General features: G+C 45.0%; 1 protein-coding gene across 3 annotated transcripts in view; it reads right to left on the bottom strand.

The window, feature by feature from the left end:
* The window catches only part of LOC132826430 (FYN-binding protein 1), a 191,492-nt gene that overhangs the window by 29,833 nt on the left and 137,574 nt on the right, over positions 1-24,085 (bottom strand). For 2 of the 3 annotated variants that reach the window (XM_060842351.1, XM_060842360.1), the window contains exons 9-12: positions 21,304-21,436; positions 7,970-8,001; positions 6,670-6,751; positions 3,466-3,612 (exon numbers count right to left, since the gene is read on the bottom strand). In XM_060842351.1, coding sequence (XP_060698334.1) covers positions 3,466-3,612; positions 6,670-6,751; positions 7,970-8,001; positions 21,304-21,436 — 394 coding nt within the window. The remainder of the gene's footprint in view (positions 1-3,465; positions 3,613-6,669; positions 6,752-7,969; positions 8,002-21,303; positions 21,437-24,085) is intronic. The other variant, XM_060842368.1, reaches the window with a different exon arrangement.

Here is a 24,085-nt window from a genome sequence, read left to right as displayed (position 1 = left end):
AATAAAGATTTGTACACTTTGTGTCTTTCACTGTGAAAAAAAAATAAACAGGAGCGTAAGGGCACTGCTTGTCACTGGCCACTTGGGTGTTTTCCTATCTTCCTGGTGGTGGAAATTGAATAACGATTCGTGCATCTTATGTCTCTCACTGTGTCTCACACCTGCACACACACAACATGGGTGCTGGGGATAAAATAAGCACTACTGCAGTTAGGCGGTAGTATGGGAAAAAAAAAATAAACAGAGCATCCCTTCACTGTTTGATCAAAAAAAAGGAGAGTCTCACACAAAAAAAAAGAACAATAAAAAATAAACAGGAGCGTAAGGGCACTGCTTGTCACTGGTCACTCGGGTGTTTTCCTATCTTCCTGGTGGTGGAAATTGAACAAAGATTCGTGCACCTTGTGTCTCTCACTGTGTCTCACACCTGCACACACACACCATGGGTGCTGGGGAAAAATAAACACTACCGCAGTTAGACAGTAGTGTGGGGGAAAAAAAAGAAAAAAAATAAACAGATGAAAAAAAAATTAAACAGGAGCATCAGACACCCTGAAAATTTTAGGAGTTGACTTTTACGAGGCTTTACCAGAGTCAAGGATTCACCATGTGACTTGGTGATGGGATAATGGCCTTTGAGTTATTTTACCTTCCTTACATTCTCAGGCAGTTCATTCCAGATTGCAACGACTTGTTGCATTAAATAGTACCTGTCTCTATACTTTCTGTTTTTTACTATTGCCATTCATTATAAATAGACGGCCTCTGTGTCTCAATCTTAAAGCAGTTTATCTCTAATCTTGCCAGTCCCCTCATGATTTTGAATACGTCTGTGGAATTTTCTCTCAAATGTCTCCTTTCCCAAGAGAAAAAACTCAGATTCTACAACCTACCTTCAGAATGGTAGACCCTCAACACTGGAACTATTCTCATAAATCTATTTCCAACCTTCACATCCTTCTGACATTCAGTGCCTAGAATTGGACATGATGCTCCAATTAAGACTGAAAAAATATTTTATGAAATTATGTACTTTATGTCCCTATTTCTAAAGCGCAGTATCCTATCTCCTTATACAATCATGTTTTATTACCCACTTATTCAACCTTTCCTGTCCCTTCAATGACTTGTACACATATTCCATGAAACCCTTCTGTTTTTGCACCCACTCTAGAATAGTATTCTTTCTCTTATTTTGCCCTGTGTGTGTCACATGCCCATCCATTCCATCAGCCAATCTCTGCCTTCCTTACAATTCTCAAAATCACTATGTTTTCTGAAGCTGGTAAAATAAGACAAAGAACTGTAGATGCTAAAGAGTTGAACTCAGCAGGTCTGGCAGCATTTGTGGAGAAAAGGTTAACATTTGAGTCCAGTGACCCTTCTTCAGAGCAGATGTTTTGACCCTATTCTAAAGAAGAGTCAGCTGAGTTTCTCCAGCAGTTTCTGTTTTGGTTTCTGAACCTGTGGTCTGGACACCCAGGTCTATGTCATTAATCAGATGGCAGGTAATGACCTTCACCAACAACGAAGAATTGAACCAAACGTCCCTTGACGTTCAGTGATATTACAATCACTGAACTGTACCCACCGCCCCTCAACTGACAACATCCACTGACCAGAAACTGAACTAGCCAAGTCACGTAAATATTCCTGACGAAGGGGCTTGACCTGAAATGTGGACTTCTCCACCTCCTAATGCTGCCTGGCTTGCTGTGTTCTTCAGCCTCCTGCCTGTCTAATATGTAAATACTGTAGCTATAAATGATCATAAGGTGTAGGACCAAGTGTAAGCCATTCAGTCCTTTGAGTGGATGCCACCATTCACTGAGACCATGGCTGATATGATAATGTTCAACTCCTGCCTTTTTTCCATAACCCTTGAACTCCTTACTGATGAAATGTCTGTCTATCTCAGCCTTGAATACACTTAACAACCCAGCCTCGGCAACCTCTGTGGTTAAGAATTCCACAGATTCACTACCCTCTGAGAGAAGAAAGTCTTCCTCATCAAAGTGCATTACCTCACATTTTCCCACATATATTCCATCCACCAAGTTTTTTTTCCCACTTAATCTGCCTCTATCCCTTTGCAAACTCTTTGTGTCATTCTCACCACGTGCCTTCCCAGCTATTTTTGTGTCATCCACAAACTTGGCTATAGAACATTCACTTTCTTCATCCAATAATTAATATACAATGCAATTAAATGTGGCCCCAGTACTGATCCCTGTGGCATCTCAAATGCAGGTGAAAGGTTGAGAATTGTTCAGGAAGTTCTGACCTTCCAAAGTTTGGCCATTACCTACAAGTGTCATGATTTGTGACATTAGAGTACTGTATTTTTTAAAGCAGGCTAATCTCCTTGTAATAGTGGGCATGGAATCCTGCAAAACAGCTCCTAGAAGTCATGTGGCCATCCTTGTTGATTCAATACAGCGTAAGCAGCAGATAGACTGATGGGTAATCTTTGCATTTTTTACAAAGGGAGACATTTAGAAGCCAGTTAATATCTGGTATATAAGAAAGCTATCTCCAGATCGTGAAGGCCACCATGTTTCTCAGTTCAAATTGACAATTTTAGCTATGAAATGGCATCTCAGTAGAAGTGGTCCTGAATAGAGGGCTGAAAACTGACATCCTGTCTGACAATGGGGCTGGGAAGGAAGCACATCTCCAATCCAGTTTGCTAGCTTGTTTTCTGCAATCTGCTCCTAAATGTTTACCTACAAAGCCCTGTGTATAGAGCAATAACAAAGAAAACCTGTTTGTGAAGTAATTTAGTTACCAAGTGAAAGAGGGTGAATGGAATTAAAAAACAGATTAGATGTGGTCTAATTGACAGGAGGAACAGGTTTGAGAATCTGGGTGGTCTCCTGTTCCAGTGAGAGGGTTCAGACCTTCTCCCGTTCTTAAATACCCTTTCTTGTAAGAAGTACAGGCTGGAGGGTAAATCGACAGAAAAAACACAAAAGACATTATTTCTGGCTGCGAAACATTCTCTATAGATGTTCAGTAATTAATTTTCTTGTCAATTGAACAAACATTTGATAAGTGCAATGATCAATTTTACATAGAAAACAAAAAGCTTTATTAGTAACAATGACATTGCTCACAGCAGCTTGTATTTTATACCTGCTTCTCAATGCTGCCTGAACAGTAACATTAGCCAGTGTATTAGTAAGAAGTGAATTCTCATCAATACATGTGAAGCCAGATTAATTCATTAAGGCTCGGTGAATGTGAAGTAATGAGCAAGAAAAAGATGGGTCAGAAACTGGAATTTATCCTGATTAGATACATAGAGCTTTTGATTGGGTGAGGGTCAGTCTGGATATTGGTGCTCACACTAAATGGGCCAGTGATAGAATTACGTTCCTCCATGCAGTTAGCGCAAACTGTCAAACACATTAGTACTGAGTGTGGTTATTAGTACGGTGGTGCTCTTGCTGTTTGGTGTCTTACGGGAGTTGCCGTTCACCGTTTTCATCCCGAGCTTCACTGCTCTCCTTTTCTCTTGCCTTTTTGTCTTTTTCGTCTTTCTCCACCTTCTTCTTCTTCAGGAGTCCCCAGGACCAGGAGCCAGTCTTGGAGGCATCCTGTGAAGCAGGGCTTCAAAGCATTCAGGGCATTATTTACTCATTAACAAGTCCTAGCCTCTGTAACAGTAGGTCATCCAAAACCACTTACTCTTGACTACCACCAGTGGATTGCACCTTTGGCTGTTTGTATGTAAAATAAAATCCAACATTCTGACTTGAATCAAGCAGTTATAATTTTATTTGCATGTTTAATTTTAAATACAAATACTTCCACTGTAGTAATGCATTCAATAATATTTATGCTCATGTAGAATTGAGTATGAAACATAAGACTGAGAAGATAGAAATTTCAATCAGAACTGCTGTACCAATTTGTCCTGCCATTATTTCCACCTGTCAAATTTGTTGTTTATTTGCTCAAATCTCAGCAATGGGTTTGTGAATATGCGGTGAGTTTATAATGTGAGAATTTGGATGAACAATGAGCTGCAGTATGTTACAGTGCTGCAAGAAGCACTTTGTTTGAAAGTCACAGACTCCCGGCAATACCAGCACAAGGACCATGTGCACTGTAAAAATTTCACTCTTGCCAGCCTTCTTCAATGGGTCCCAGCTGTAAGCCCATCAGCCTGCACACACCAGCCTGCAGACACCAGCCTGCAGACACCAGCCTGCAGACAGTAGGTGCAGACAGCAGCCTACAGACACCAGCCTGCAGACAGCAGCCTACAGACAGCAGCTGCCAGACACCAGCCTGCAGACACCAGCCTGCAGACACCAGCCTGCAGACACCAGCCTTCAGACAACAACCTGGAGATACTAGCCAGCAGACGCCAGCCTGCATACACCAGCTTGCATACCATCCAGGAGACACCAGCCTGCAGACACAGGCCTGCAGACACCAGTCTGTAGACACCACCCTGCAGACAGCAGCCTGCAGACACCAGCCTGCAGACACCAGCCTGCAGACACCAGCCTGCAGACAACAAGCTGGAGATACTAGCCAGCAGACGCCAGCCTGCATACACCAGCTTGCATACCATCCAGGAGACACCAGCCTGCAAACACAGGCCTGCAGACACCAGCCTGTAGACACCACCCTGCAGACAGCAGCCTGCAGACACCAGCCTGCAGACACCAGCCTGCAGACACCAGCCTGCATACAACAGCCTGCACACAACAGCCTGCAGACACCAGCCTGCAGACACCAGCCTGCAGACACAAGCCTGCAGACACCAGCCTGCAGACACAATCCTGCAGACACAATCCTGCAGACACAGGCTTGCAGACACCAACCTGCAGACACCAGACTGCACACCAGCCTGCAGACACTAGCCTGCAGACACTACCCTGCAGACACCAGCTCTGACACCAGCCTGCTGACACCAGCCAGGAGACACCAGCCTGCAGACACCAACCTGCACACCAGCCTGCACACAACAGCTTGCAGACATCAACCTGCACACCAACCTGCACACCAACCTGCAGACACCACCCTGCAGACACCGGCCTGCAGACACCAGCCTGCAGACACCAGCCTGCAGACACCAGCCTGCAGACACCAGTCTGCACATCAGCCTGCACACCAGCCTGCACACACCAGCCTGCACACACCAGCCAGCAGACACCAGCCTGCTGCAGACACCAGTCTGCACATCAGCCTGCACACACCAGCCTGCAGACACCAGCCTGCAGACACCAGCCTGCTGCAGACACCAGCCTGCAGACACCAGCCAGCAGACACCAGCCTGCAGACACCAGCCTGCAGACACCAGCCTGCAGACACCAGCCTGCAGACACCAGCCAGCAGACACCATCCTGCAGACATCAGCCTGGACACCAGCCAGCAGACACCAGCCAGCAGACACCAGCCTGCAGACACCAGCCTGCAGACACCAGCCTGCAGACACCAGCCTGCAGACACCATCCTACACACCAGCCTGCAGACACCAGCCTGCAGACACCAGCCAGCAGACACCAGCCAGCAGACACCAGCCAGCAGACACCAGCCAGCAGACATCAGCCTGCACACCAGCCAGCAGACACCAGCCAGCAGACACCAGTCTGCACATCAGCCTGCAGACACCAGCCTGCAGACACCAGCCTGCAGACACCAGCCAGGAGACACCAGCCTGCAGACACTAGCCAGGAGACACCGGCCTGCACACACCAGCCTGCACACACCAGCCTGCACACACCAGCCTGCACACACCAGCCAGCAGACACCAGCCAGCAGACACCAGCCTGCAGACACCAGCCTGCAGACACCAGCCTGGAGACACCAGCCTGCAGACACCAGCCTGCAGACACCAGCCTGCAGACACCAGCCTGCAGACACCAGCCTGCAGACACTAGCCAGGAGACACCAGCCTGCAGACACCAGCCTGCAGGCACCAGCCTGCAGACACCAGCCTGCAGACGCAAGCCTGCACACCAGCCTGCAGAACACCAGCCTGCAGACACCAGCCTGCTGACACCAGCCTGCAGACACCAGCCTGCAGACACCAGCCTGCAGACACCAGCCTGCAGACACCAGCCTGCAGGCACCAGCCTGCACACCAGCCTGCAGACATCAGCAGGAAGATTAAAGTGACAGAGTAACCCATCAAAAATCAACGGCCCAGCCCATCCAACCATCTCCCCACAGAAACTCCACAGTCTACCTCTCTGCAGCTTCAACCTACAGACAATGTGAATGATGCATCTGCCTGTCTTCTCACTCGAAGTGCCTGCTCAGCTTCTCAATCAACACCAGGCAATTGACTAATACAACTGCAGATGTTGGAGTTCAGTGTTGAAGAGTGTGGTGCTGGAAAAGCACAGCCGGTCAGATAGCATCTGAGGAGCAGGAGAATCGAGCCTCTTGATGAAGAACTTATGCCCGAAATGTCGACTCTCCTGCTCCTTGGATGCTGCCTGACCGGCTGTGCTTTTTCAGCATCACACTCTTTGAACTCACTGATTCGAGTCAAGTGAACCTGAAAGTGACCTGGGTCCTGGATCCTTTTCACTGGGCAAGTGGTGAATCCATTCACAAGCTAAGCTGCTGTCCGTGTGCCCTACCCAAGCTCAGAGCACCTTTAGGTTAATTCCACTTAAGGTCTACAAAGAATCATATGGTTCTTACCGAGGTTTAATGTCTTCAGGTATACCATCAACATCATCATAGATATCATCAGTGGAAGGAGGAGGAGGAGGAGGAAAGAGCCCTGAGATGGACAGGAAGATACAAAACTGTCAGGTTCATGGTTTGAAAAATATTTTGGAAAGAAGTTTGATAATAATGCAGAGTATTAAAAGAATTCATCAGGAAAATGCAAATCCCACAGATCGCATGCTGTAAATGGGACAGGCACGAGTGAAAATGTTCCAAAGGAACCTATTCAGCCAAAGGATAAATGAGCTGGGAAGTCAGTGAACATTGAAATGGGGAGTGTACGTTTGTTCAGGAGACAGGTCAAAGGGGTCCTAGAAAGCAAAACAATGAGAGAAACAGTGAGGCGCAGTTAAAAATTCAAGAACAAGTGGCGGGAGTGAGCCCTCAGGCCTGCCCCACCATCTGATAAAATGTTTAAAACTCAATATCAACTCGAATCTCTCACCCTATCCCCAATATCTTGGATTTTGTTTAGTGTTCTTGGATTTATGGATCTCAATTTCAAAAATACCCAACAACTGAGCATCAGTAACCTTCGATGATGGATAATTCTTACATTTTGCAACCCTTTAAAGAGAAATTACTCCTCAACTCATTCCACTGTCTTATCCTGAGGCAATGGTTCTATGAACCAGACACTCCAGCCAGGGGAAACAAGTCAACATTGTCCTATTAAACAGGGGTGGGCAAATTTGGGTTTCATTGTCCTTTCCCACTTTTAATGATTCCCACACCCTGAGCCAGTCCCTTCACTCTACACAATGTAAGAGGTGACCTGTAGCTGTAAATCGACAATGAAATAACTGTGATTGAAAATTCACCTAGTTATCTCTCCTTTGCTGTAAAGGTGCACTGTGCAAGTCTTGGGAGTGGATTGATTGTATTTTTGCAAAACAAAGATTACTGATTAGGAAATTCCTCCATTAGCACACAATGGTTATTGCGGTATATGAATAGAAAGGGTTTGATGGGATATGGGCCGGGTGCTGGCAGGTGGGATTAGTTTGGGTTGGGATAGTTGGTCGGCATGGATGGGTTGGACCGAGAGGTCTGTTTCCATGCTGTACATCTCTATCTCTCTATAATTATGGTAGGCAATAATTATTCAATATTTTAGAAATGGGTTAGGAGATAGGAGACAGAGTTTAGGGTTAAAGAATTTTGGCTTTACAAAATGTGAGAAGAGCTCAAAGAGATGTAAAAGCTATTGACACATCTAAGTATACAATACAGGAGAAGAATAGTGAGTGACTGTTTATTGGATACTCACCACTGCCGCCAGTACTGCCACTTCCATTCCCTCTAGAAAACAATGGAAAAGAGGATCACACTCAGCAAATTACTTGAAACAAAGACTTTAGATGAAAATGGCATCTCACACATTCCTTTTTGTGCTGACAAAGTATGGTTGAACCTTCAGGCAGTTTGGATTAGTGTGAACTTGATAGAAGTCTGAATTTTTTTTAAAAAGGCTGCATTTAAGAGGCTCTTGCGTGCAGTGGTAGTGTCCCTGCCTCTGCGTCAGGACCATTGGGTTCAAATCTTAAGTGACTGAGAAGTATGGAATAACTTCTCTGAACAGGTTGATTATACAGTACTATCGAGGTGCGTGCTGCCCTTGTCACCTTTAGGCCAATGCACATTTTGGAACACCGCAGACTATCCAGCTGACTGGTCGTGATTCAGGCCTGGACACATACAGAACCAGATAAAAACAATGACTACAGAAGGGCTTTTGCCCGAAACGTTGATTTTACTGCTTCTCGGATGCTGCTGAACTGCTGCGCTCTTCCAGCACCACACATACAGAACCAATTCATTCTGATTTAAGAGCGTCTGAAGCCAGGAAGTGACAAAACCGAGTCGACCCCCTCCCTTGTTTAGTCAGAGTGCAGTGCATGCTCTCTCTCCCATACAGACTGCTGCCATCTTATTTAAAATTACACAGAGGCTTTGGCACACAATCTGGTCATTCACAACTGGTTCCAGTTTCCACCTGGGTCTTCTCTTACCTTGCCTCCCTTTCAGTTAATCTTTCTGTCACTGACTGGGCCAGTGTTTATTGGTTGCCCCTCATTGGTCTTGAGAAGGTGCCAGTGAGGTGCTTTCCTGAACCGATGCAGGTTACCTAGGTAACGATAGGTAACTAACCACAACGTACAAGGGATCATAGGCATCTCAGTCCGTTAGAGAGAAAAATAATCAGTTATAGAAATCTGAGGGGCACCACTTGAGAGAAGCAATCATAGGAGAGGGGGAGGGAGTATGAGCTTGGTCTTAAATAGTTTAATCTATTTATTTCAACCACTACAAGATTTAAAACAAATTGCTTTTTGTTCAAGGGATGTGCGCATTGATGGTTAGGCCAGTTTTCAATTGCCCATTCGTAATTTCCTTACAAAGGCCATTTTGAGAGTAGTTAAGAATCATAAGACCATAAAGGAGCAGAGTTAGGCCATATGGCCCATGAGTCTGCTCTACTATTCGATCATGGTTGATATGGTTCTCAACCTCATTGTTCTGCCTTCTCCCTGTAACCTTTGATCTCCTTACTAATGAAGAATCCCTCCATCTCGGTCTTCAATGCTCTCGATGACTTGGCCTCCACAGCCCTCTGTGGACATAGGTTCCACAGAGTTCAATAGTATTGTATAATCAACCTCTGGCTAAAGAGTTGGCCTTTCACTCTGAGACTTGGGTCTTAGTCTCTCTCACTGTTCTCTACGTCTGCTCTAGCTAGGCCTCCCAGCATTCTTTAAGTTTCAATCATATTCCTCTTTGTCCTTCAAAATCCATCCAGAGTGTTCAAATGCTCCTCACATGACAAGCCCTTAACCCCAGGCCCCCTCCAATTCTAGAACACCCCCCTTTACATATGGGGCCCAAAACTGCTCACAATATTCCAGACATGGTCTGACCATGAGACTGATACAGCCTCAGCAGTACATCTCTGCTCTTGTATTCTAACCCTCTTGAAATGGATGCTAACATGCTAAATGGATGCTTTCCTAACTGCCAACTGAACCTGAATGTTAACCCAAAGAGAATCCTGATATAGGGCTCCCAAGTCCCTTTGTGCTTCAGATTTCTGAAACCTTCCCCGTTTAGAGAATAGTCTACACCTTTATTCTTCCTCCCAAAGTGCATCTGATGAAGGGCTTATGCTCGAAACGTCGAATTCCCTATTCCTGGGATGCTGCCTAACCTGCTGTGCTTTAACCAGCAACACATTTTCAGCTGTGATCTCCAGCATCTGCAGACCTCATTTTTTACACCTCACACTCTCCCACATTGTATTCCATCTGCCATTTCTTTGCCCACTTTCCCAGCCTGTCTGCTCCCTCAACACTATCTGTCCCTCCACCTATCTTTGTGTCATCTGCAAACTTAGTAACAATGCTCTCAGTTCCTTTGTCCAGATCATTAATGCACAACGTAAATAGTTGTGATCTCAGCACTGACCCCTACAGAACTCCACTAGTCACTGGTTGCCATTCTGAAAAAGACCCCTTTATTCCAATTCTGTTCCTTCTGCCAGTCAGCCAGTCCTCTCACCATGCCAGTACTTTGCCCCCATCACCAATGGGCTCTTATTTTATTTAGTAGCCTCCTGTGTGGTGTCTTGTCAAAGGCATCCTGGAAATCCAAAAACATCTCGTCCACTGGTTCTCCTCTGTCTAACTTACTTGTTACCACCTTAAAGATTTCTGATAGATTTGTCAGTCATGACCTCCCCTTGATGAAACTGTGCTGACTCAGCTCTCTTTTACCATGCAGTTCCAAATACACTTCAATCTCATCCTATATTATGGGCTCAAAACTCTTACCAATACCTAAGGTCAGACTAAATGGTCTATAATTTCCTGTCTTCAGATTCCCTCCCTTATTAAACAGGGCTGTTACATGAACCACCTTCCAGTCCTCTGGAACCCTCCCTGACTCCAGTGATTCCTGAAAGATCACCCCCCAATGCTTCCATAATCCTTTCAGTTATCTCCTCCAGAACTCTGGGGTGTAGATTCCCTACAGTGTGGAAACAGGCCCTTTGGCCCAACCAGTCCACACCGACCCTCTGAAGAATAACCCACCCAGACCCATTTACCTCTGACTAATGCACCTAACACTATGGGCAATTTAGCACGGCCAATTCACCTGACCTGCACATCTTTGGACTGTGGGAGGAAACCAGAGCACCTGGAGGAAACCCATGCATACACGGGGAGAACGTGCAAACTCCACACACCACACAGACGGTCACCCGAGGCTGAAATGGAACCTGGGACCCTGGTGCTGTGAGGCAGCAGTGCTAACCACTGAGCCACCGTGCCACCCTCCTGAGCCACCGTACCACCCTCTGGGGTGTAGTCCATCTGGTCCGAGTGATTTATCCACCTTCAGACCTTTCAGCTTCCCCAGCACCTTCTCCTGAATGATGGCCCCTACACTCCCCTCTGCCCCGATACTCTTTAAGTTCTGTTGTGCTGCTGGTGTCTTCCACGAGGAAAACAAAGTATCTCTTTAGCTCCTCTGCCATTTCTTTGTTCCCCATTATATACCACGCCAGCCTCATTTTCCACTGGTCCAACATCCATTCTTGCTTCTCTCTTTCCTTTTAAATACCTAAAATAAAACCTCTTGCAATCTTCTTTGATATTACTAGCTAGCTCACTCCTATATCTCATCTTCTCCTTCCTCATTGTTTTTAAGTTGTCCTCTGCTGGTTTTTAAAGGCTTTCCAATCCTCCAGCTTCCCACTAATCTTCACCACATCATATGTTTTTTCTGTTTTGTTTTTATGCTGTCCCTGACTTCCCTTGTCAGCCCTGGGTGCCTCATCCCCCCCCCCAGTATGTTCCTTCTTCCTTGGGATGAATTCCTGCTGAGCCTCCCGAAATCCCCCCAGAAACCCCAGCCATTGCTGTCTCACCATCTTCCCTGCCAGCCTCCCCTTCCAATCAACTCCAGCCAGCTCCTCCCTCATGTCTTTGTAGTGACCGTTACTCAATCCTAACTCCGTCACATCTGATTCCAGCTTCTCCCTCCCAAACCACAGGGTGAATTCGATCATATTCTGGTCACTGCCCCCTCAGGGCTTCCTTCACCTTAAACTCCTTGATCAAGTCGGCTTCATTCCCCATCACCAAATCCAGTATTGTCTGTAATCCAGTGGGAATCAACCACATTTTTGAGGGTCTGGAGTCACATGTAGGACAGACTGGGTAAGAATGACAAGATTTCCTTCATTTGAGGACACGGTTACATGGTGATTACAACACTAGCATTTAATTTCAGAGTTTTATTGATTGCTAATTTTTGGGCGGCATGGTGGCACAGTGGTTAGCACTGCTGCCTCACAGTGCCTGAGACCCAGGTTCAATTCCCGACTCAGGCGACTGACTGTGTGGAGTTTGCACGTTCTCCCCGTGTCTGCGTGGGTTTCCTTCGGGTGCTCCGGTTTCCTCCCACAGTCCAAAGATGTGCGGGTCAGGTGAATTGACCATGCTAAATTACCCGTAGTGTTAGGTAAGGGGTATATATAGGGGTATGGGTGGGTCGCGCTTTGGCGGGTCGGTGTGGACTTGTTGGGCCAAAGGGCCTGTTTCCACACTGTAAGTCTAATCTAATTCATGATTTGTCGTTATTGTATGTGAACCCTAATCCTCAGATATTAACCTAAAATCACTGGATGACTTTTTCTGTTCCCAATGACATTGCTGCAACATCACCACATCACACTTACAGGATCACAGGATCAACATCATAATCACTCTCTGTGAAAAGACATTTGTCTTCAGTTCCCTGTTGAATTTGATACTTTCTCAGTTCATTCATGGGATGTCGGCTGGCTAGGCTAATATTTATTATCCATCCCTAATTACCCTTGAGGAGGTGATGGTGAGCTAAAATTGGGGTTTGAAAGAGCCTTAGTTGTGCACTGCATCTTGTAGATAGTGCACACTGCTGCCACTATGTGTCAGTTGCAGGCAGTGGATGTGGTGATGGTCAAGTGGCTGCTTTGTCCTGGATGGTGTTGAGCTTCTTGAGTGTTGTTGGAGCTGCCCCCATCCAGGGCAAGTGGGGAGTATTCTATCACACTCCTGCCTTGTGCCTTGCAGATGGTGGACAGTCTTCGGGGAGTCAGCCGATGAGTTACTCACCACAGAAGCCCCACCTACCGTTTGCCCTCATAGTCACTATATTTATATGGAGAAAGTGAGGTCTGCAGATGCTGGAGATCAGAGCTGAAAATGTGTTGCTGGAAAAGCGCAGCAGGTCAGGCAGCATCCAAGGAACAGGAGATTCGGCGTTTCGGGCATAAGCCCTTCTTCAGGAATGAAGAAGGGCTTATGCCCGAAACGTCGAATCTCCTATTCCTTGGATGCCACCTGACCTGCTGCGCTTTTCCAGCAACACATTTTCAACTATATTTATATGGCCAGACCAGTTTAGCTTCTGGTCAATGGTAACCACCATGATGTTGATAATGTGAGATTGGGCAGTGGTAATGCTGTTGAATATCAGGGGGAGATGATTAAATTTGCTCAGGTTGGAGATGGTCACTGTGTGGTGTTTCTCTGGTATGAATATTTCCTACCACTTGTCAGTTCAATCCTGAATGTTCTGCAGATCATGCTGGATTTGGACATAGAATAATCAAATTTTACAGTAGAGAAGGAGGCCATTCTACCCTTTGTGTTTGTACAGCTCCTGAAAGACCTATCCAGCTTGACCCATTCTCCAGCCCTAACTCTGTAGCCCCCTAAATTTTCACTTTCTATTGTAATATTCAGCTCTTTGTTGAAATCATAACAATTTAACAACTTAATCCTAGCAATTCTCTGAATAAAGGAATTTGTCCTCATCCTATTCCTAGTTCTCTTGCTGAAAATCGTGAAATTGTGACCACGAGTTGCAGAATACCAACTAGTGGAAATAAGTGCCAACTTATTTGAACGCCTCAATACGGTCAGTTCTAAATCTTCTCTGCTCCAAGAAGCCAAATCGCTCTAATCTTTTCTTGTGTCCAAAATCCCTTATCTCTGGTATCAATCTAGCAAATCTCCTTCGAACTGCTTCAGTATCTGAGTCGTGAATGATGATAAACATTGTGCAATCATTGGTGAACATCCCCCACTTCTGATCTTATGATGGAGGGAAGGTCACTGATGAAGCAGCTGAAGACGGTTGGATCTAGGACACTACCCTGAGGAACTCCTGCAGAGATGTACTGGAGCTGAGATGACTGACCAACACCCACAACCATCTTTCTAAGTATGACTCCAACTATTGGAGAATTTGCCCCCAATATTGATTCCTGTTTTGTTCAGGCTCCTTGAAGCTGCACTTGGTCAAATACAGCCTTGATATCAAGGGCTGTCCCTCTCCCCTCCCGTCTGGAATTCAGCTCTTTTGTCCATGTTTGACCCAAGGCTGGAATGAGGTCAGGAGCTGAGCGACCCTGGGGGAACCCAAACTGGGCGTCACTGAGCAGGTTATTGCTGAGTAGGTGCTGCTTGATAGTACTGCTACTGACCCCTTCCATCACGTTACTGAGGATGGAGAGTAGACTGATGGGGTGGGAATGGGACAGGTTGGATTTGTCCTTTTTTGTATACAGGACATACCTGGACAAATTTTCAACTTTTTGGGTAGAAGCCAGTGTTGCAACTGTACTGGAACAGCTTGGCTAGGGGAGCAGTGAGTTCTGGAGCACAAGTCTTCAGTTACACTGTTGGAATGCTGTCAGACAGTGTTGTAGGCTTTGCAGTATCCAGTGCCTCTGAACATTTTTTATGAGTATGGAGTAAACCAATTTGGTTGGATTCTGATATCTGTAATACTGGGGACCACTGGAGGATGTCAAGAAGGATCACACACTCTGCACTTCTGGCTGAAGATTGTATTAAAGCCTTAAGCCTTCTCTTTAACACTGATGATTTGTGTGCTGGGTTAATGCCTCTCCTAGTAGTCTTTAGTCTCAACATATTGACAGAGGCAAGGTTTGGGGAGTCTCTCTGTGTCCGTAGTCATTTTTGGGAATAGTAACTGGCATGCCAGCCAAGGGTGATATTGGTACAGTGACAATGCCACTAGACTAGCAATTCAGTGTAGGCTAATGATCCAGAGTCATAAATATCCCTTTCATTCCTCGTCAGGATGGTCTGTGGGCTCTCTGTTTCTTCCTTGTTAAGAGGCTTGAACCGTTCCCATTCACTACCACCCTCCTATGCCTGACTGAACTTGTCCTCACTTTGAACAACTTCGCCTTTAACTTCTCTCATTTTCTTCAGATCCAAGGGATGGCCGTGGGTATCTGCATGGTATGCATGTTATGTCTGTCTCTTTGTGGGGTACATGAACCTTTCTTGTTCCAGTCCTACTCTGGCCCCACCCACAACTCTTTCTCTGGTATATCCTTGATACCTTCAACATTCGCTCACATCCAAAATTGGTTCAATTCATCAGTTTTGTTTCCAATTTCCATTCTTCCCCTCTTTTCTTCCCTTCCTTTCTTCCTGCTTCAATTTCTGTCCACTGATATTTATTACAAACCCACCAATGGCCACAATTACCTCAAGTACACTTCCTCACACCCTGCTTTCTGTAAAGACTCTGTTCCATTCTCCAGGTTCCTCCATCTCCATTATCTCTGTTCTAACGATGCCACCTTCCACAGGCTGTGTCTGACATGACCTCCTTTTTCCTCAACCAAGGAAACAGGGCCTTTAGCCATGTCTGACCCATTTCCTGCACCTTCACCCTCACCACTTCCTCACCCTTTCAGAACGATGGTAGGTTCCCCTTATCCTTACGATCCACCTCACGAGGCTCTGCCTTCAAAAGGTCATCCTCCGCCATTCCCCCCAGCTTCAGCAGGATGCCATCACCAAACACATTCCCCTCCCCTCCACTGTCAGCATTCCACAAGGACCATTCTCTACAGGACACCCTGGTTCACCTGTCCATCACTCCTAACACTTCCTCACTACTCCGTGGCACCTTCCCATTTAACTGTAGAGGGTATAACCGTTGCCCATTCTCCTCCTCCCTCCTCCCTGTCCCAGGTCCCAGTTCCACCTTCCAGGTGAAGCAGTGTTTTACTTGGGCTTCTTACAATCGAGGTGCCTGTGTTCACAGTTCCTGATGCAGCCCCCTTTCCAATGGGAAGACCCAGCACTGGCTGGGAGACCATTTTGTGGACACCCCTCCGCTCTGTCTGTGAGAATGAGCCCACCCTTCCAGTTACTCATCATTCCAACCAACCACCTTACTCTCATGTGCACCTTCCTGCCCTGGGCTTGCTGCAATATTCCAATGAAGCGCAACATCTCCTTGAGGAACAACGTCTCATTTTTCTCTCAGACACTTTACAGTCTGTCAGACTCAATATTGAATCAAACAACTTCAGAACATGACCTCCAGCCCCCATCCTGAATACAAAGCCCTTCCCCCCCATTCCCCACCAACCTACCAGCTGTGTCTTGTTGACTTTCCACAGAGTGGACCCATTTTCGCTTTTATATAGTTAACATTTACTCCTATTTCACATCTCCTTCTCTCTGTATCATGCCTTTTGTCTTGCTCTGGATGACCTCACAATCTGTCCAATTTGCTCCTCCTCCCCTTTTCCAGCAATTTTCTGTCCACCATTTTCCAACCCCGTTCAGGTCATGGACCTAAAATGTTAACACTGTTTCTGTCTTTGCAGATGCTGCCAGACTTGTTGAGTTTCTCCAGCACTTTCTTTTTCTTATTTCAAATCCCACAACAACAGGTGGAATTTAAATTCAATTAACAAATGTGGAATTGAAAACTAATCTCAGTAATGTGTGAAACTGTCATTGATGGTCATATAAACCTGCATAGTTCACTCATATCCTTTAAGGAAGGAAATCAACCATCCTCACACAGTATGGCCAACAAGTGACTTCAGGCCCATAGCAAAATGACCAACTTGGTCACCAGGTTCAAGGGTCAATTAGGGATGGGCAACAAACATTAGCTTTGAAGGTGAAATCCATGTCATACGAATGGCAGAGCAGACTTGAGAGGTCTACTCCTGCTCCTAGATTCATAAAAGATTTACGAGGATGTTGCCAGGGTTGGAGGATCTGAGCTGTAGGGAGAGGCTGAACAGGCTGGGGCTGTTTTCCCTGGAGCGTCAGAGGCAGAGGGGTGACCTTATAGAGGTTTACAAAATCATGAGGGGCATGGATAAGATAAATAGACAAAGTCTCTTCCCTGGGATGGGTGTGTCCAGAACTGGAGGGCATCGGTTTAGGGTGAGAGGGGAAAGATATAAAAGAGACCTAAGGAGCAACCTTTTCACGCAGAGGAAGCAATGGAGGCTGGTACAATTACAGCATTTAAAAGGCATCTGGATGGGTATATGAATAGAAAGGGTTTAGATGGTATATGGACCAAACACTGGCAGATGGAACTAGATTAATTTAGGATATCTGGTTGGCATGGAGTTGAACTGAAGGGTCTGTTTCCATGCTGTACTGCTCTATGACTCTATGACTCTCTATCTCCTATGTTTGTATGAAAGATTGTAGCACCTTCCTGCTGTATGTCCAGCCACGAAACCCAGCTGATTCAGCTCCAAGGGCAGCTGGGGCGAGATGCACAAAAACATGAGCACCTACAGGATACACAGAGTCTGCAGAGGCATCCAGACAGGTTACGTGAGTAGGCAAAGAGTTGGTAGATGGAATATAATGCAGGGAATTGTGAGGTTCTGTCCTTTGGCAGGAGCAGAGATGGGCAGGAGTGAGTTGGAGGCAGCCTGGGAAGGTAAGAGTTTCGGATTCTGAGTGTTTCGACTGAGGGTGAACTGAAAAGTGAGATAACAGGAAGGTTGTGATTTGATCGTCTAATAGGGAATCTGCTACATTTGATTTTATGTTAAAATTGAGTTGGTGTTCAATTCAACCTTTGCTAAATTATTGGTTAGAAGTTGCATTCAGATTGGGATAATAAGCAGGATATAAAAACAGTTAAATAATTTCTAAAACAAATTCAATGCTATTAAATAAGGATGGAGCTTCAGGTGATGTGTGACGTGCTGCATGATGTTGGAATTGGTGGACCCCATTGTGGTTCCCAGTGACCATGTCTGTGTTAAATGCTGGTTGCTCGAGGAACTCTGGCTCAGAGTCGATGAGCTGGAGTCTGAGCTTCAGTTGCAGTGACACATCAGGGACGGGGAGAGTTATCTGGACGCTGTGTTTCAGGAGACAATCATACCCCTTAGACTAATGAACTGGAATTCAGCCAATGGTCAGGGGCTGGAGGGTGTGGCTGTGAGTGAGGCAGGTAGAAGGATCCAGGAATTGGAGATGCAGGAGCCTCAGCCTCTGTCCTTGTCCAACAGGTTCAAGAGTTTTTCTTCTTGTGTGGACGGGAATGGGGACTGCAGGGAGGATGAGTCAACTGACAGCAGCACTGTGTACAGGGAACCATTCAACTTGGGGGACCAGAAGAAAAATGCTGTTGTGATTGGGGATAGTATAGTTAGGAGCATAGACACTTTTCTCTGTGACCAGCACCGAGAGTCCCAAAGGTGTTGCTTGCCTGGTGCTCGGGTTCAGGATCTCTCATCTGGGCTGCAGAGGAACCTGGAGGGAAAAAGACCCAGTGGTCGTGGTCCACATTGATAAAACTAGGCCGAGGTTCTGCTGAGGGGATATGAACAGCCAGGAGCTAAATTAAAAAGCAGAATCAAGAAGATCATAATCTCTGGGTTATTAACTGAGCCACGAGCTAATTGGCACAGAGTCAATAAGATTAAGCAGATAAATACATGGCTTATAGTTTTGTGTGGGAGAAATGGTTTTGAATTCATGGGATATTGACATCAGTATTGGGTAAGGAGAGACCTGTTCCGATGGAATGGTCTTCACTTGAACCGGGCTGGGACCAGAGTGCTAGTGAATCACATAACTAGGGCTGTAGGTAGGGCTTTAAACTAAATGGGGTGGGGGAGGGTTCAGTTGTAGGGGAAATTAGAAAACCCAGATTAAAGGATAAGGTAACAGAGCAGGTTAGCGATGTGGTGGATGGTTACCAGACAATAAAGGAGAAGGACAGAACAGAATGTCTCTATGCACCAAGGAACTATAAAAGAGTAGGGCAATTTACTACTGGAACAAATTTACGAGCTTTGTATCTAAGTGCATGAAACATTTGTAACAAAATTAATGAGATAATGGTGCAAATAAAAATAAAAGGTTACAATTTGGTAGTGATTACTGAGACATGGTTACAAGGAGACCAGGTCTGGGAATTGAATATCTAGGGTTACTCAGCACTTGGAAAGATAGACTGAAAGGAAAAGGAGGTGGTGTGGCCTTGCTGGTGAAGGAAGAGTGCAGCAATAAGAAATTACATAAGCACGGGAGATCAAGATGTGGAATCAGTCTGGGGTAGAAATGTGAACTAGCAAAGGGAAGATATACTTGGTAGGAGTAATCTATAGGTCCCCAAACAATAGTTCTTCAGTGGGGCACAATATAAACCAGGAAATACTACAGGCTTGTGAGAAAGGTACGGCAATAATCAGGGGTGATTTTAAAATGCACATAGGTTGGAAGAATCAAATTGTAAGGGTAACCTGGAGGCAGAGTTCATTGAATGTATTAGAGATTGTTCCTTGGAGCAGTACATTGTGGAACCAACCAGAGAGCAGGGTCCTCTGGATTTGGTATTGTATAATGAGAAGAAATTAATTGATGACATCATAGTTAAGAATCCTTGAGGGAATAATGACCATAGTATGATTGAATTCAATATTCAGTTTAGGGGTGAGAAAGTGGAGTCCCATAGTAGTGTTCTTGAATTAAACAAAGGAAATTATATAGGCAAGAGGACAGATTAGAGCTGAAAAATGTGTTGCTGGAAAAGTGCAACAGGTCAGGCAGCATCAAAGGAGCAGGAGAATTCACGTTTTGGGCATAAGCCCTTCTTCAGGAATGAGGAAGGTGTGCCAAGCAGACTAAGATAAAAGGTAGGGAGGAGGGACTTGGGGGAGGGGCGTTGGGAATGCGATAGGTGGAAGGAGGTTAAGGTGAGGGTGATAGGCCATAGAGGGGTAGGGGGCAGCGAGGTCGGAAAGATTGACCTGCTCCTTTGATGCTGCCTGACCTGCTGCACTTTTCCAGCAACACATTTTTCAGCTTTCATCTCCAGCATCTGCAGTCTTCACTTTCTCCATGAGGACAGATTAGCCTGAGTAGATTGGGCAGGAAGGCTAAATGGTAAGACAGTGGATGAGCAGATATTTGAGGAGCTACTCAATTCCTCACAATTAAAATACATCCCAGTGAGGAAGAAAGATGATAAGGGGGGTAAAAATGATCCATGGCTAAACAAGGAGGTCAAGGACAATATAAGGTCAAAATTATACCATATTGCAAGGGCCAATGGCAGGCTGGAAAATTGGGAAACTTTCAAACATAAACAAAGGGATACTAATAAATTAATTTTAAGAACCAAAGGTAAATTACAAAATTAAACTAACACAAAATATCAAAAAGGATAGCAAAAGTTTCTGTATGTATGTAAAAGGAAAAAGAGTTGCTAATGGAAGATAAAAGAGGAGAGTTAATAGTGGGGAACACTGAGATGGCAGAGATGCTGAATCAGTTCTTTGCCTCAGTTTTCATGGTGGAAAACAATAGTGCCATTCCTGTTTGGAACAGGCAAGTCAGAGGCAATAGAAAGGGTAGAACTTAGAAATATCAACATTGACAGGAAAAGGTATTCAGCAAACTATTAGGATTGAGGGTAGACAAGTCCCTTGTCCTGAAGATGTACATCCTGGGGTATTAAAGGAACTGGCTGTGGAGATAGTGGATCCATTGGTTACCATATTACAAAATTCCCTGAACATGGAAAGAGTTCCAGTGAGCTGGAAAATTGCTAATCTAATGACCTAATTCAAAATGGGATGGAGGCAATATAACATCAGTTGTTGGGAACATTTTAGAATCAATTATCAAGGAAGCAATATCAGGATATTTGGAAAGTCAAATCACTACTCATCAGAGTCAGTGTGGTTTTATGAACGGCAAATCATGTTTGACTCATTTGCTAGAGTTCTTCGAAGATGTAACAAGCAAAGTGGATATTGGGGACCCTGTAGATATAAATTTATCTGGACCTTGGGAGGATTTGATAAGGTGACCCACAAAAGGTTAGTTCACAAGGTTGGATTGTATAGGATTAGGGGTAATTTATCAGCTTGGATAGGTGACTGGCAAATGGACAGAAGACAGACAGCTGAGATAAATATTTTCTTTCTGATGGATGGCAAGAAGTAACGAGTGGGTTGCCACAGGCTTAGGTCTTTACTTCAAAGGGAATGAAGTATAAAAGTAGGGAGGTCTTTCTCAAACTGTACAAGCTACTATCAAACCACAACAAAAAATAGAAATTGCTGGAGAAACTCTGCAGGACTGGCAGAACCTGTAGAGAGAAAGCAGAGTTAGTGTTTCGAGTCCAGTGACCCTTCTTCAGAATGGGTGTTTCTATTTTTCTGCAAACTGGAATGCACAAACATGGAAAATCTAACCCCTGCTTGGAGAGATTTTTGTTCCTTACATGTCATCATTTGGTGCAACATCATCATAGAGTTCCTGGTCTTCGACTGGTTGCTTCATGGTGGGCCTGGTCGCTGTTTTTTTCCTTATTTCATCATAGTTGATATCCACGCACGTTACCTTAATGTACCCGTCTGAAAATAAAGGAAACAAAAAGGTAAATATTTCACAGGAACTGTAGGGTTGTAAAGATCCAGTGTGCTGCAGCACCAATTAATCAGGATAGTGTGGCAGAGATTTCATTCTTCAATGATGATGAGTTCCAGATGCCACAAAGAAGGCAGTAAATAGTGCAGGGATATTCCTACATGATAGTCCAATTATATCTTGCAACAGAGAACACACTAGCTTGATGAAGATCAATTAATTGTAAATTAAGCTTTGTTTAAATTTAAGCCAGCTTGTTGACTCTGATTGGTCAAGACATTGTCCAGAGGAATGAACCAGAGAATGGTCATTGCCCAGTCTGTAAAGTTGAAATAGACCAGGTACACAGTGTGGCTCACTTGTATATACTAGAAGTGACATAAATGCAAAACACAGGCCCCTGTTTGTTGCAGGCTGAAAGAACATGTGCACACGTTGTGCCAATTTCAACTTTCCTTGATAAATGTTAACCTATCTGGTATAAATTTAAACTAAATTTGTCAATCAACTGTCAGTCATCAAATACATAGCATCCTCTCCCAAACAGCAATGTGATAATATCCAGATAAACTTGATTTGGTAATTTTGTCCATTTTGAAAATATTGTCTCAGAATTTATCTGAGGGAGCAGACAATGTTTTGATATTTGGGTTTGGCTTAAGTTCCAATCTGAAACATGACTTCTCTGACTGTGAGGCACTTTCTTGATATTGGGACAGTTGTTACTCTGGATTATGCACTTAAGTCTCTTGAGCGGGATTCAACCTGGCTCTCGTTAACTAATATTATTAATGGTTTTCTCTCTGATCTTACTGTTACACTCTCCTCAAATCTGTTGTCATCACTCTCCTCCTCAAACCTTCACTCCCTCTATCTTTGCACATCACTAAAATCATCGATACCTCTATCCATAAAAACATTGCACATACTTTCTCAGATCATGTGATGTTGAACCTATCATTCCTGCCTTCAAAGCCACTAGACTTGACTAGTCCAATGCACTCCTGTCTGATCTCCCACATTCTACCCTTCTTCATAAACTTCAGGTCATCAACAACTCAGATCCCCATATCTGAACATGCACCAAGTCATGCTCATCCATCATATCTGTGCTCAATCATTTACACTGACTCCCAGATTAACAATACCTTGACTTTAAAATTCTTATGCATGTTTTCAACTCACTGCAAGGTCATCGAAATATAGATACTCAGAAGACGAAAGGCTACTTAGCCTTTTGAGCCTTCTCTACCACTCAACACGATCACCACTGATCATCCAGCACAGTATTTTTTGGGTTAGTGGTGCTGGAAGAGCACAGCAGTTCAGGCAGCATCCAAGGAGCAGCGAAATTGATGTTTCGGGCAAAAGCCCTTCATCAGGAATAATGGCAGTGAGCCTGAAGCGTGGAGAGATAACCTCCTCTAGCTTATCTCTCCACCCTTCAGGCTCACTGCCTTTATTCCTGATGAAGGGCTTTTGCCCGAAACGTCGATTTTGCTGCTCCTTGGATGCTGCCTGAACTGCTGTGCTCTTCCAGCACCACTAATCCAGAATCTGGTTTCCAGCATCTGCAGTCATTGTTTTTCCCTACCACCATCCAACACAGTCCCCTGTTTATGCTTTGTCCTCACCTCTTTTGATCCCTTTCACATTTAAAAAAATAAATCAAAGGTCTCATTGCTTTAACTTGGTCCTTAAAACCTTTTGACCACCCATCTTATCATCCCCTTAAAAGAAAAACAATACCCTGGACATGCTGGAGATCTGAAATAAATACAGAGCATGCTAGAGAGACTCAGCAGGTCTGGCAGGAAGTGTGGAGAGAGGTGGAGTTAATGCTTTGAGTCTGGTGCAACTCTCCTTCCAATAAAAAGAAGAGTCATACTGTGACACTTTATTATTTAATGGCAGTGTATAAATACTAATTGTGCTTGTATTCCAGCTCAAGGGGTGAGAGTGCTCTCGACCTAGCATCCTAGTTGCTGGACATCTAAAACAACCTCAGGACTGACTGGAATATCAGCCTCAATCCATGCACTCAAATGGGAATCAAATCTATGTCCATTGGACCTAGAAGCAAGAGCAAATGGCACAGATGCCGAATGATCAGATGTGCAGTGCATGTTCCTGTTGATCTTTCCTTGAAAAGTAGATTTCCATGATTTCCAACTGTAGAAGTTGTCATCACCAGGAGACCATGGATCGATTAGACTGGCATCTCCTTACTTGAAGAAGCTGAATGGACCTGAGGGCAGTGAGAAGGTCTAATGCCTACCACCAAAGTAGGCAGCACCTGGTTAACATGATCCCCAGGAACCTGGAGGAAATGTCATTGGCAGCAGAGCCCTTGTGGCTGGGCCTCCCAGCTTCATTACCACACTTACCCCATCCTGGGACAGAACACCATCCTGAGGGCCCTGATACTCAAACAGAGGCCAAGCCTCCTCTATTACTAAATTCATCAACATTCATCATGGGATCCCTGGCGAAAGGTAAATGCCGTGGGGAGTAAGGGTGGGGCGAACAGTCAGGAGAGGGATCACAAATATAACTGATCTGGACATTATCATATTGCTGTTCCTAGGAGTTTCTTGTCTGCACTTCAGTTGCTGTATTGTGTAGGAACATAGAAA

Source organism: Hemiscyllium ocellatum, chromosome 2 (genome assembly GCF_020745735.1).
Source record: "Hemiscyllium ocellatum isolate sHemOce1 chromosome 2, sHemOce1.pat.X.cur, whole genome shotgun sequence".
NCBI classification, from domain to species: domain Eukaryota; kingdom Metazoa; phylum Chordata; class Chondrichthyes; order Orectolobiformes; family Hemiscylliidae; genus Hemiscyllium; species Hemiscyllium ocellatum.
Note: the sequence above shows the minus strand (reverse complement) of the source record. Positions and strands in the feature narration are given on the sequence as shown.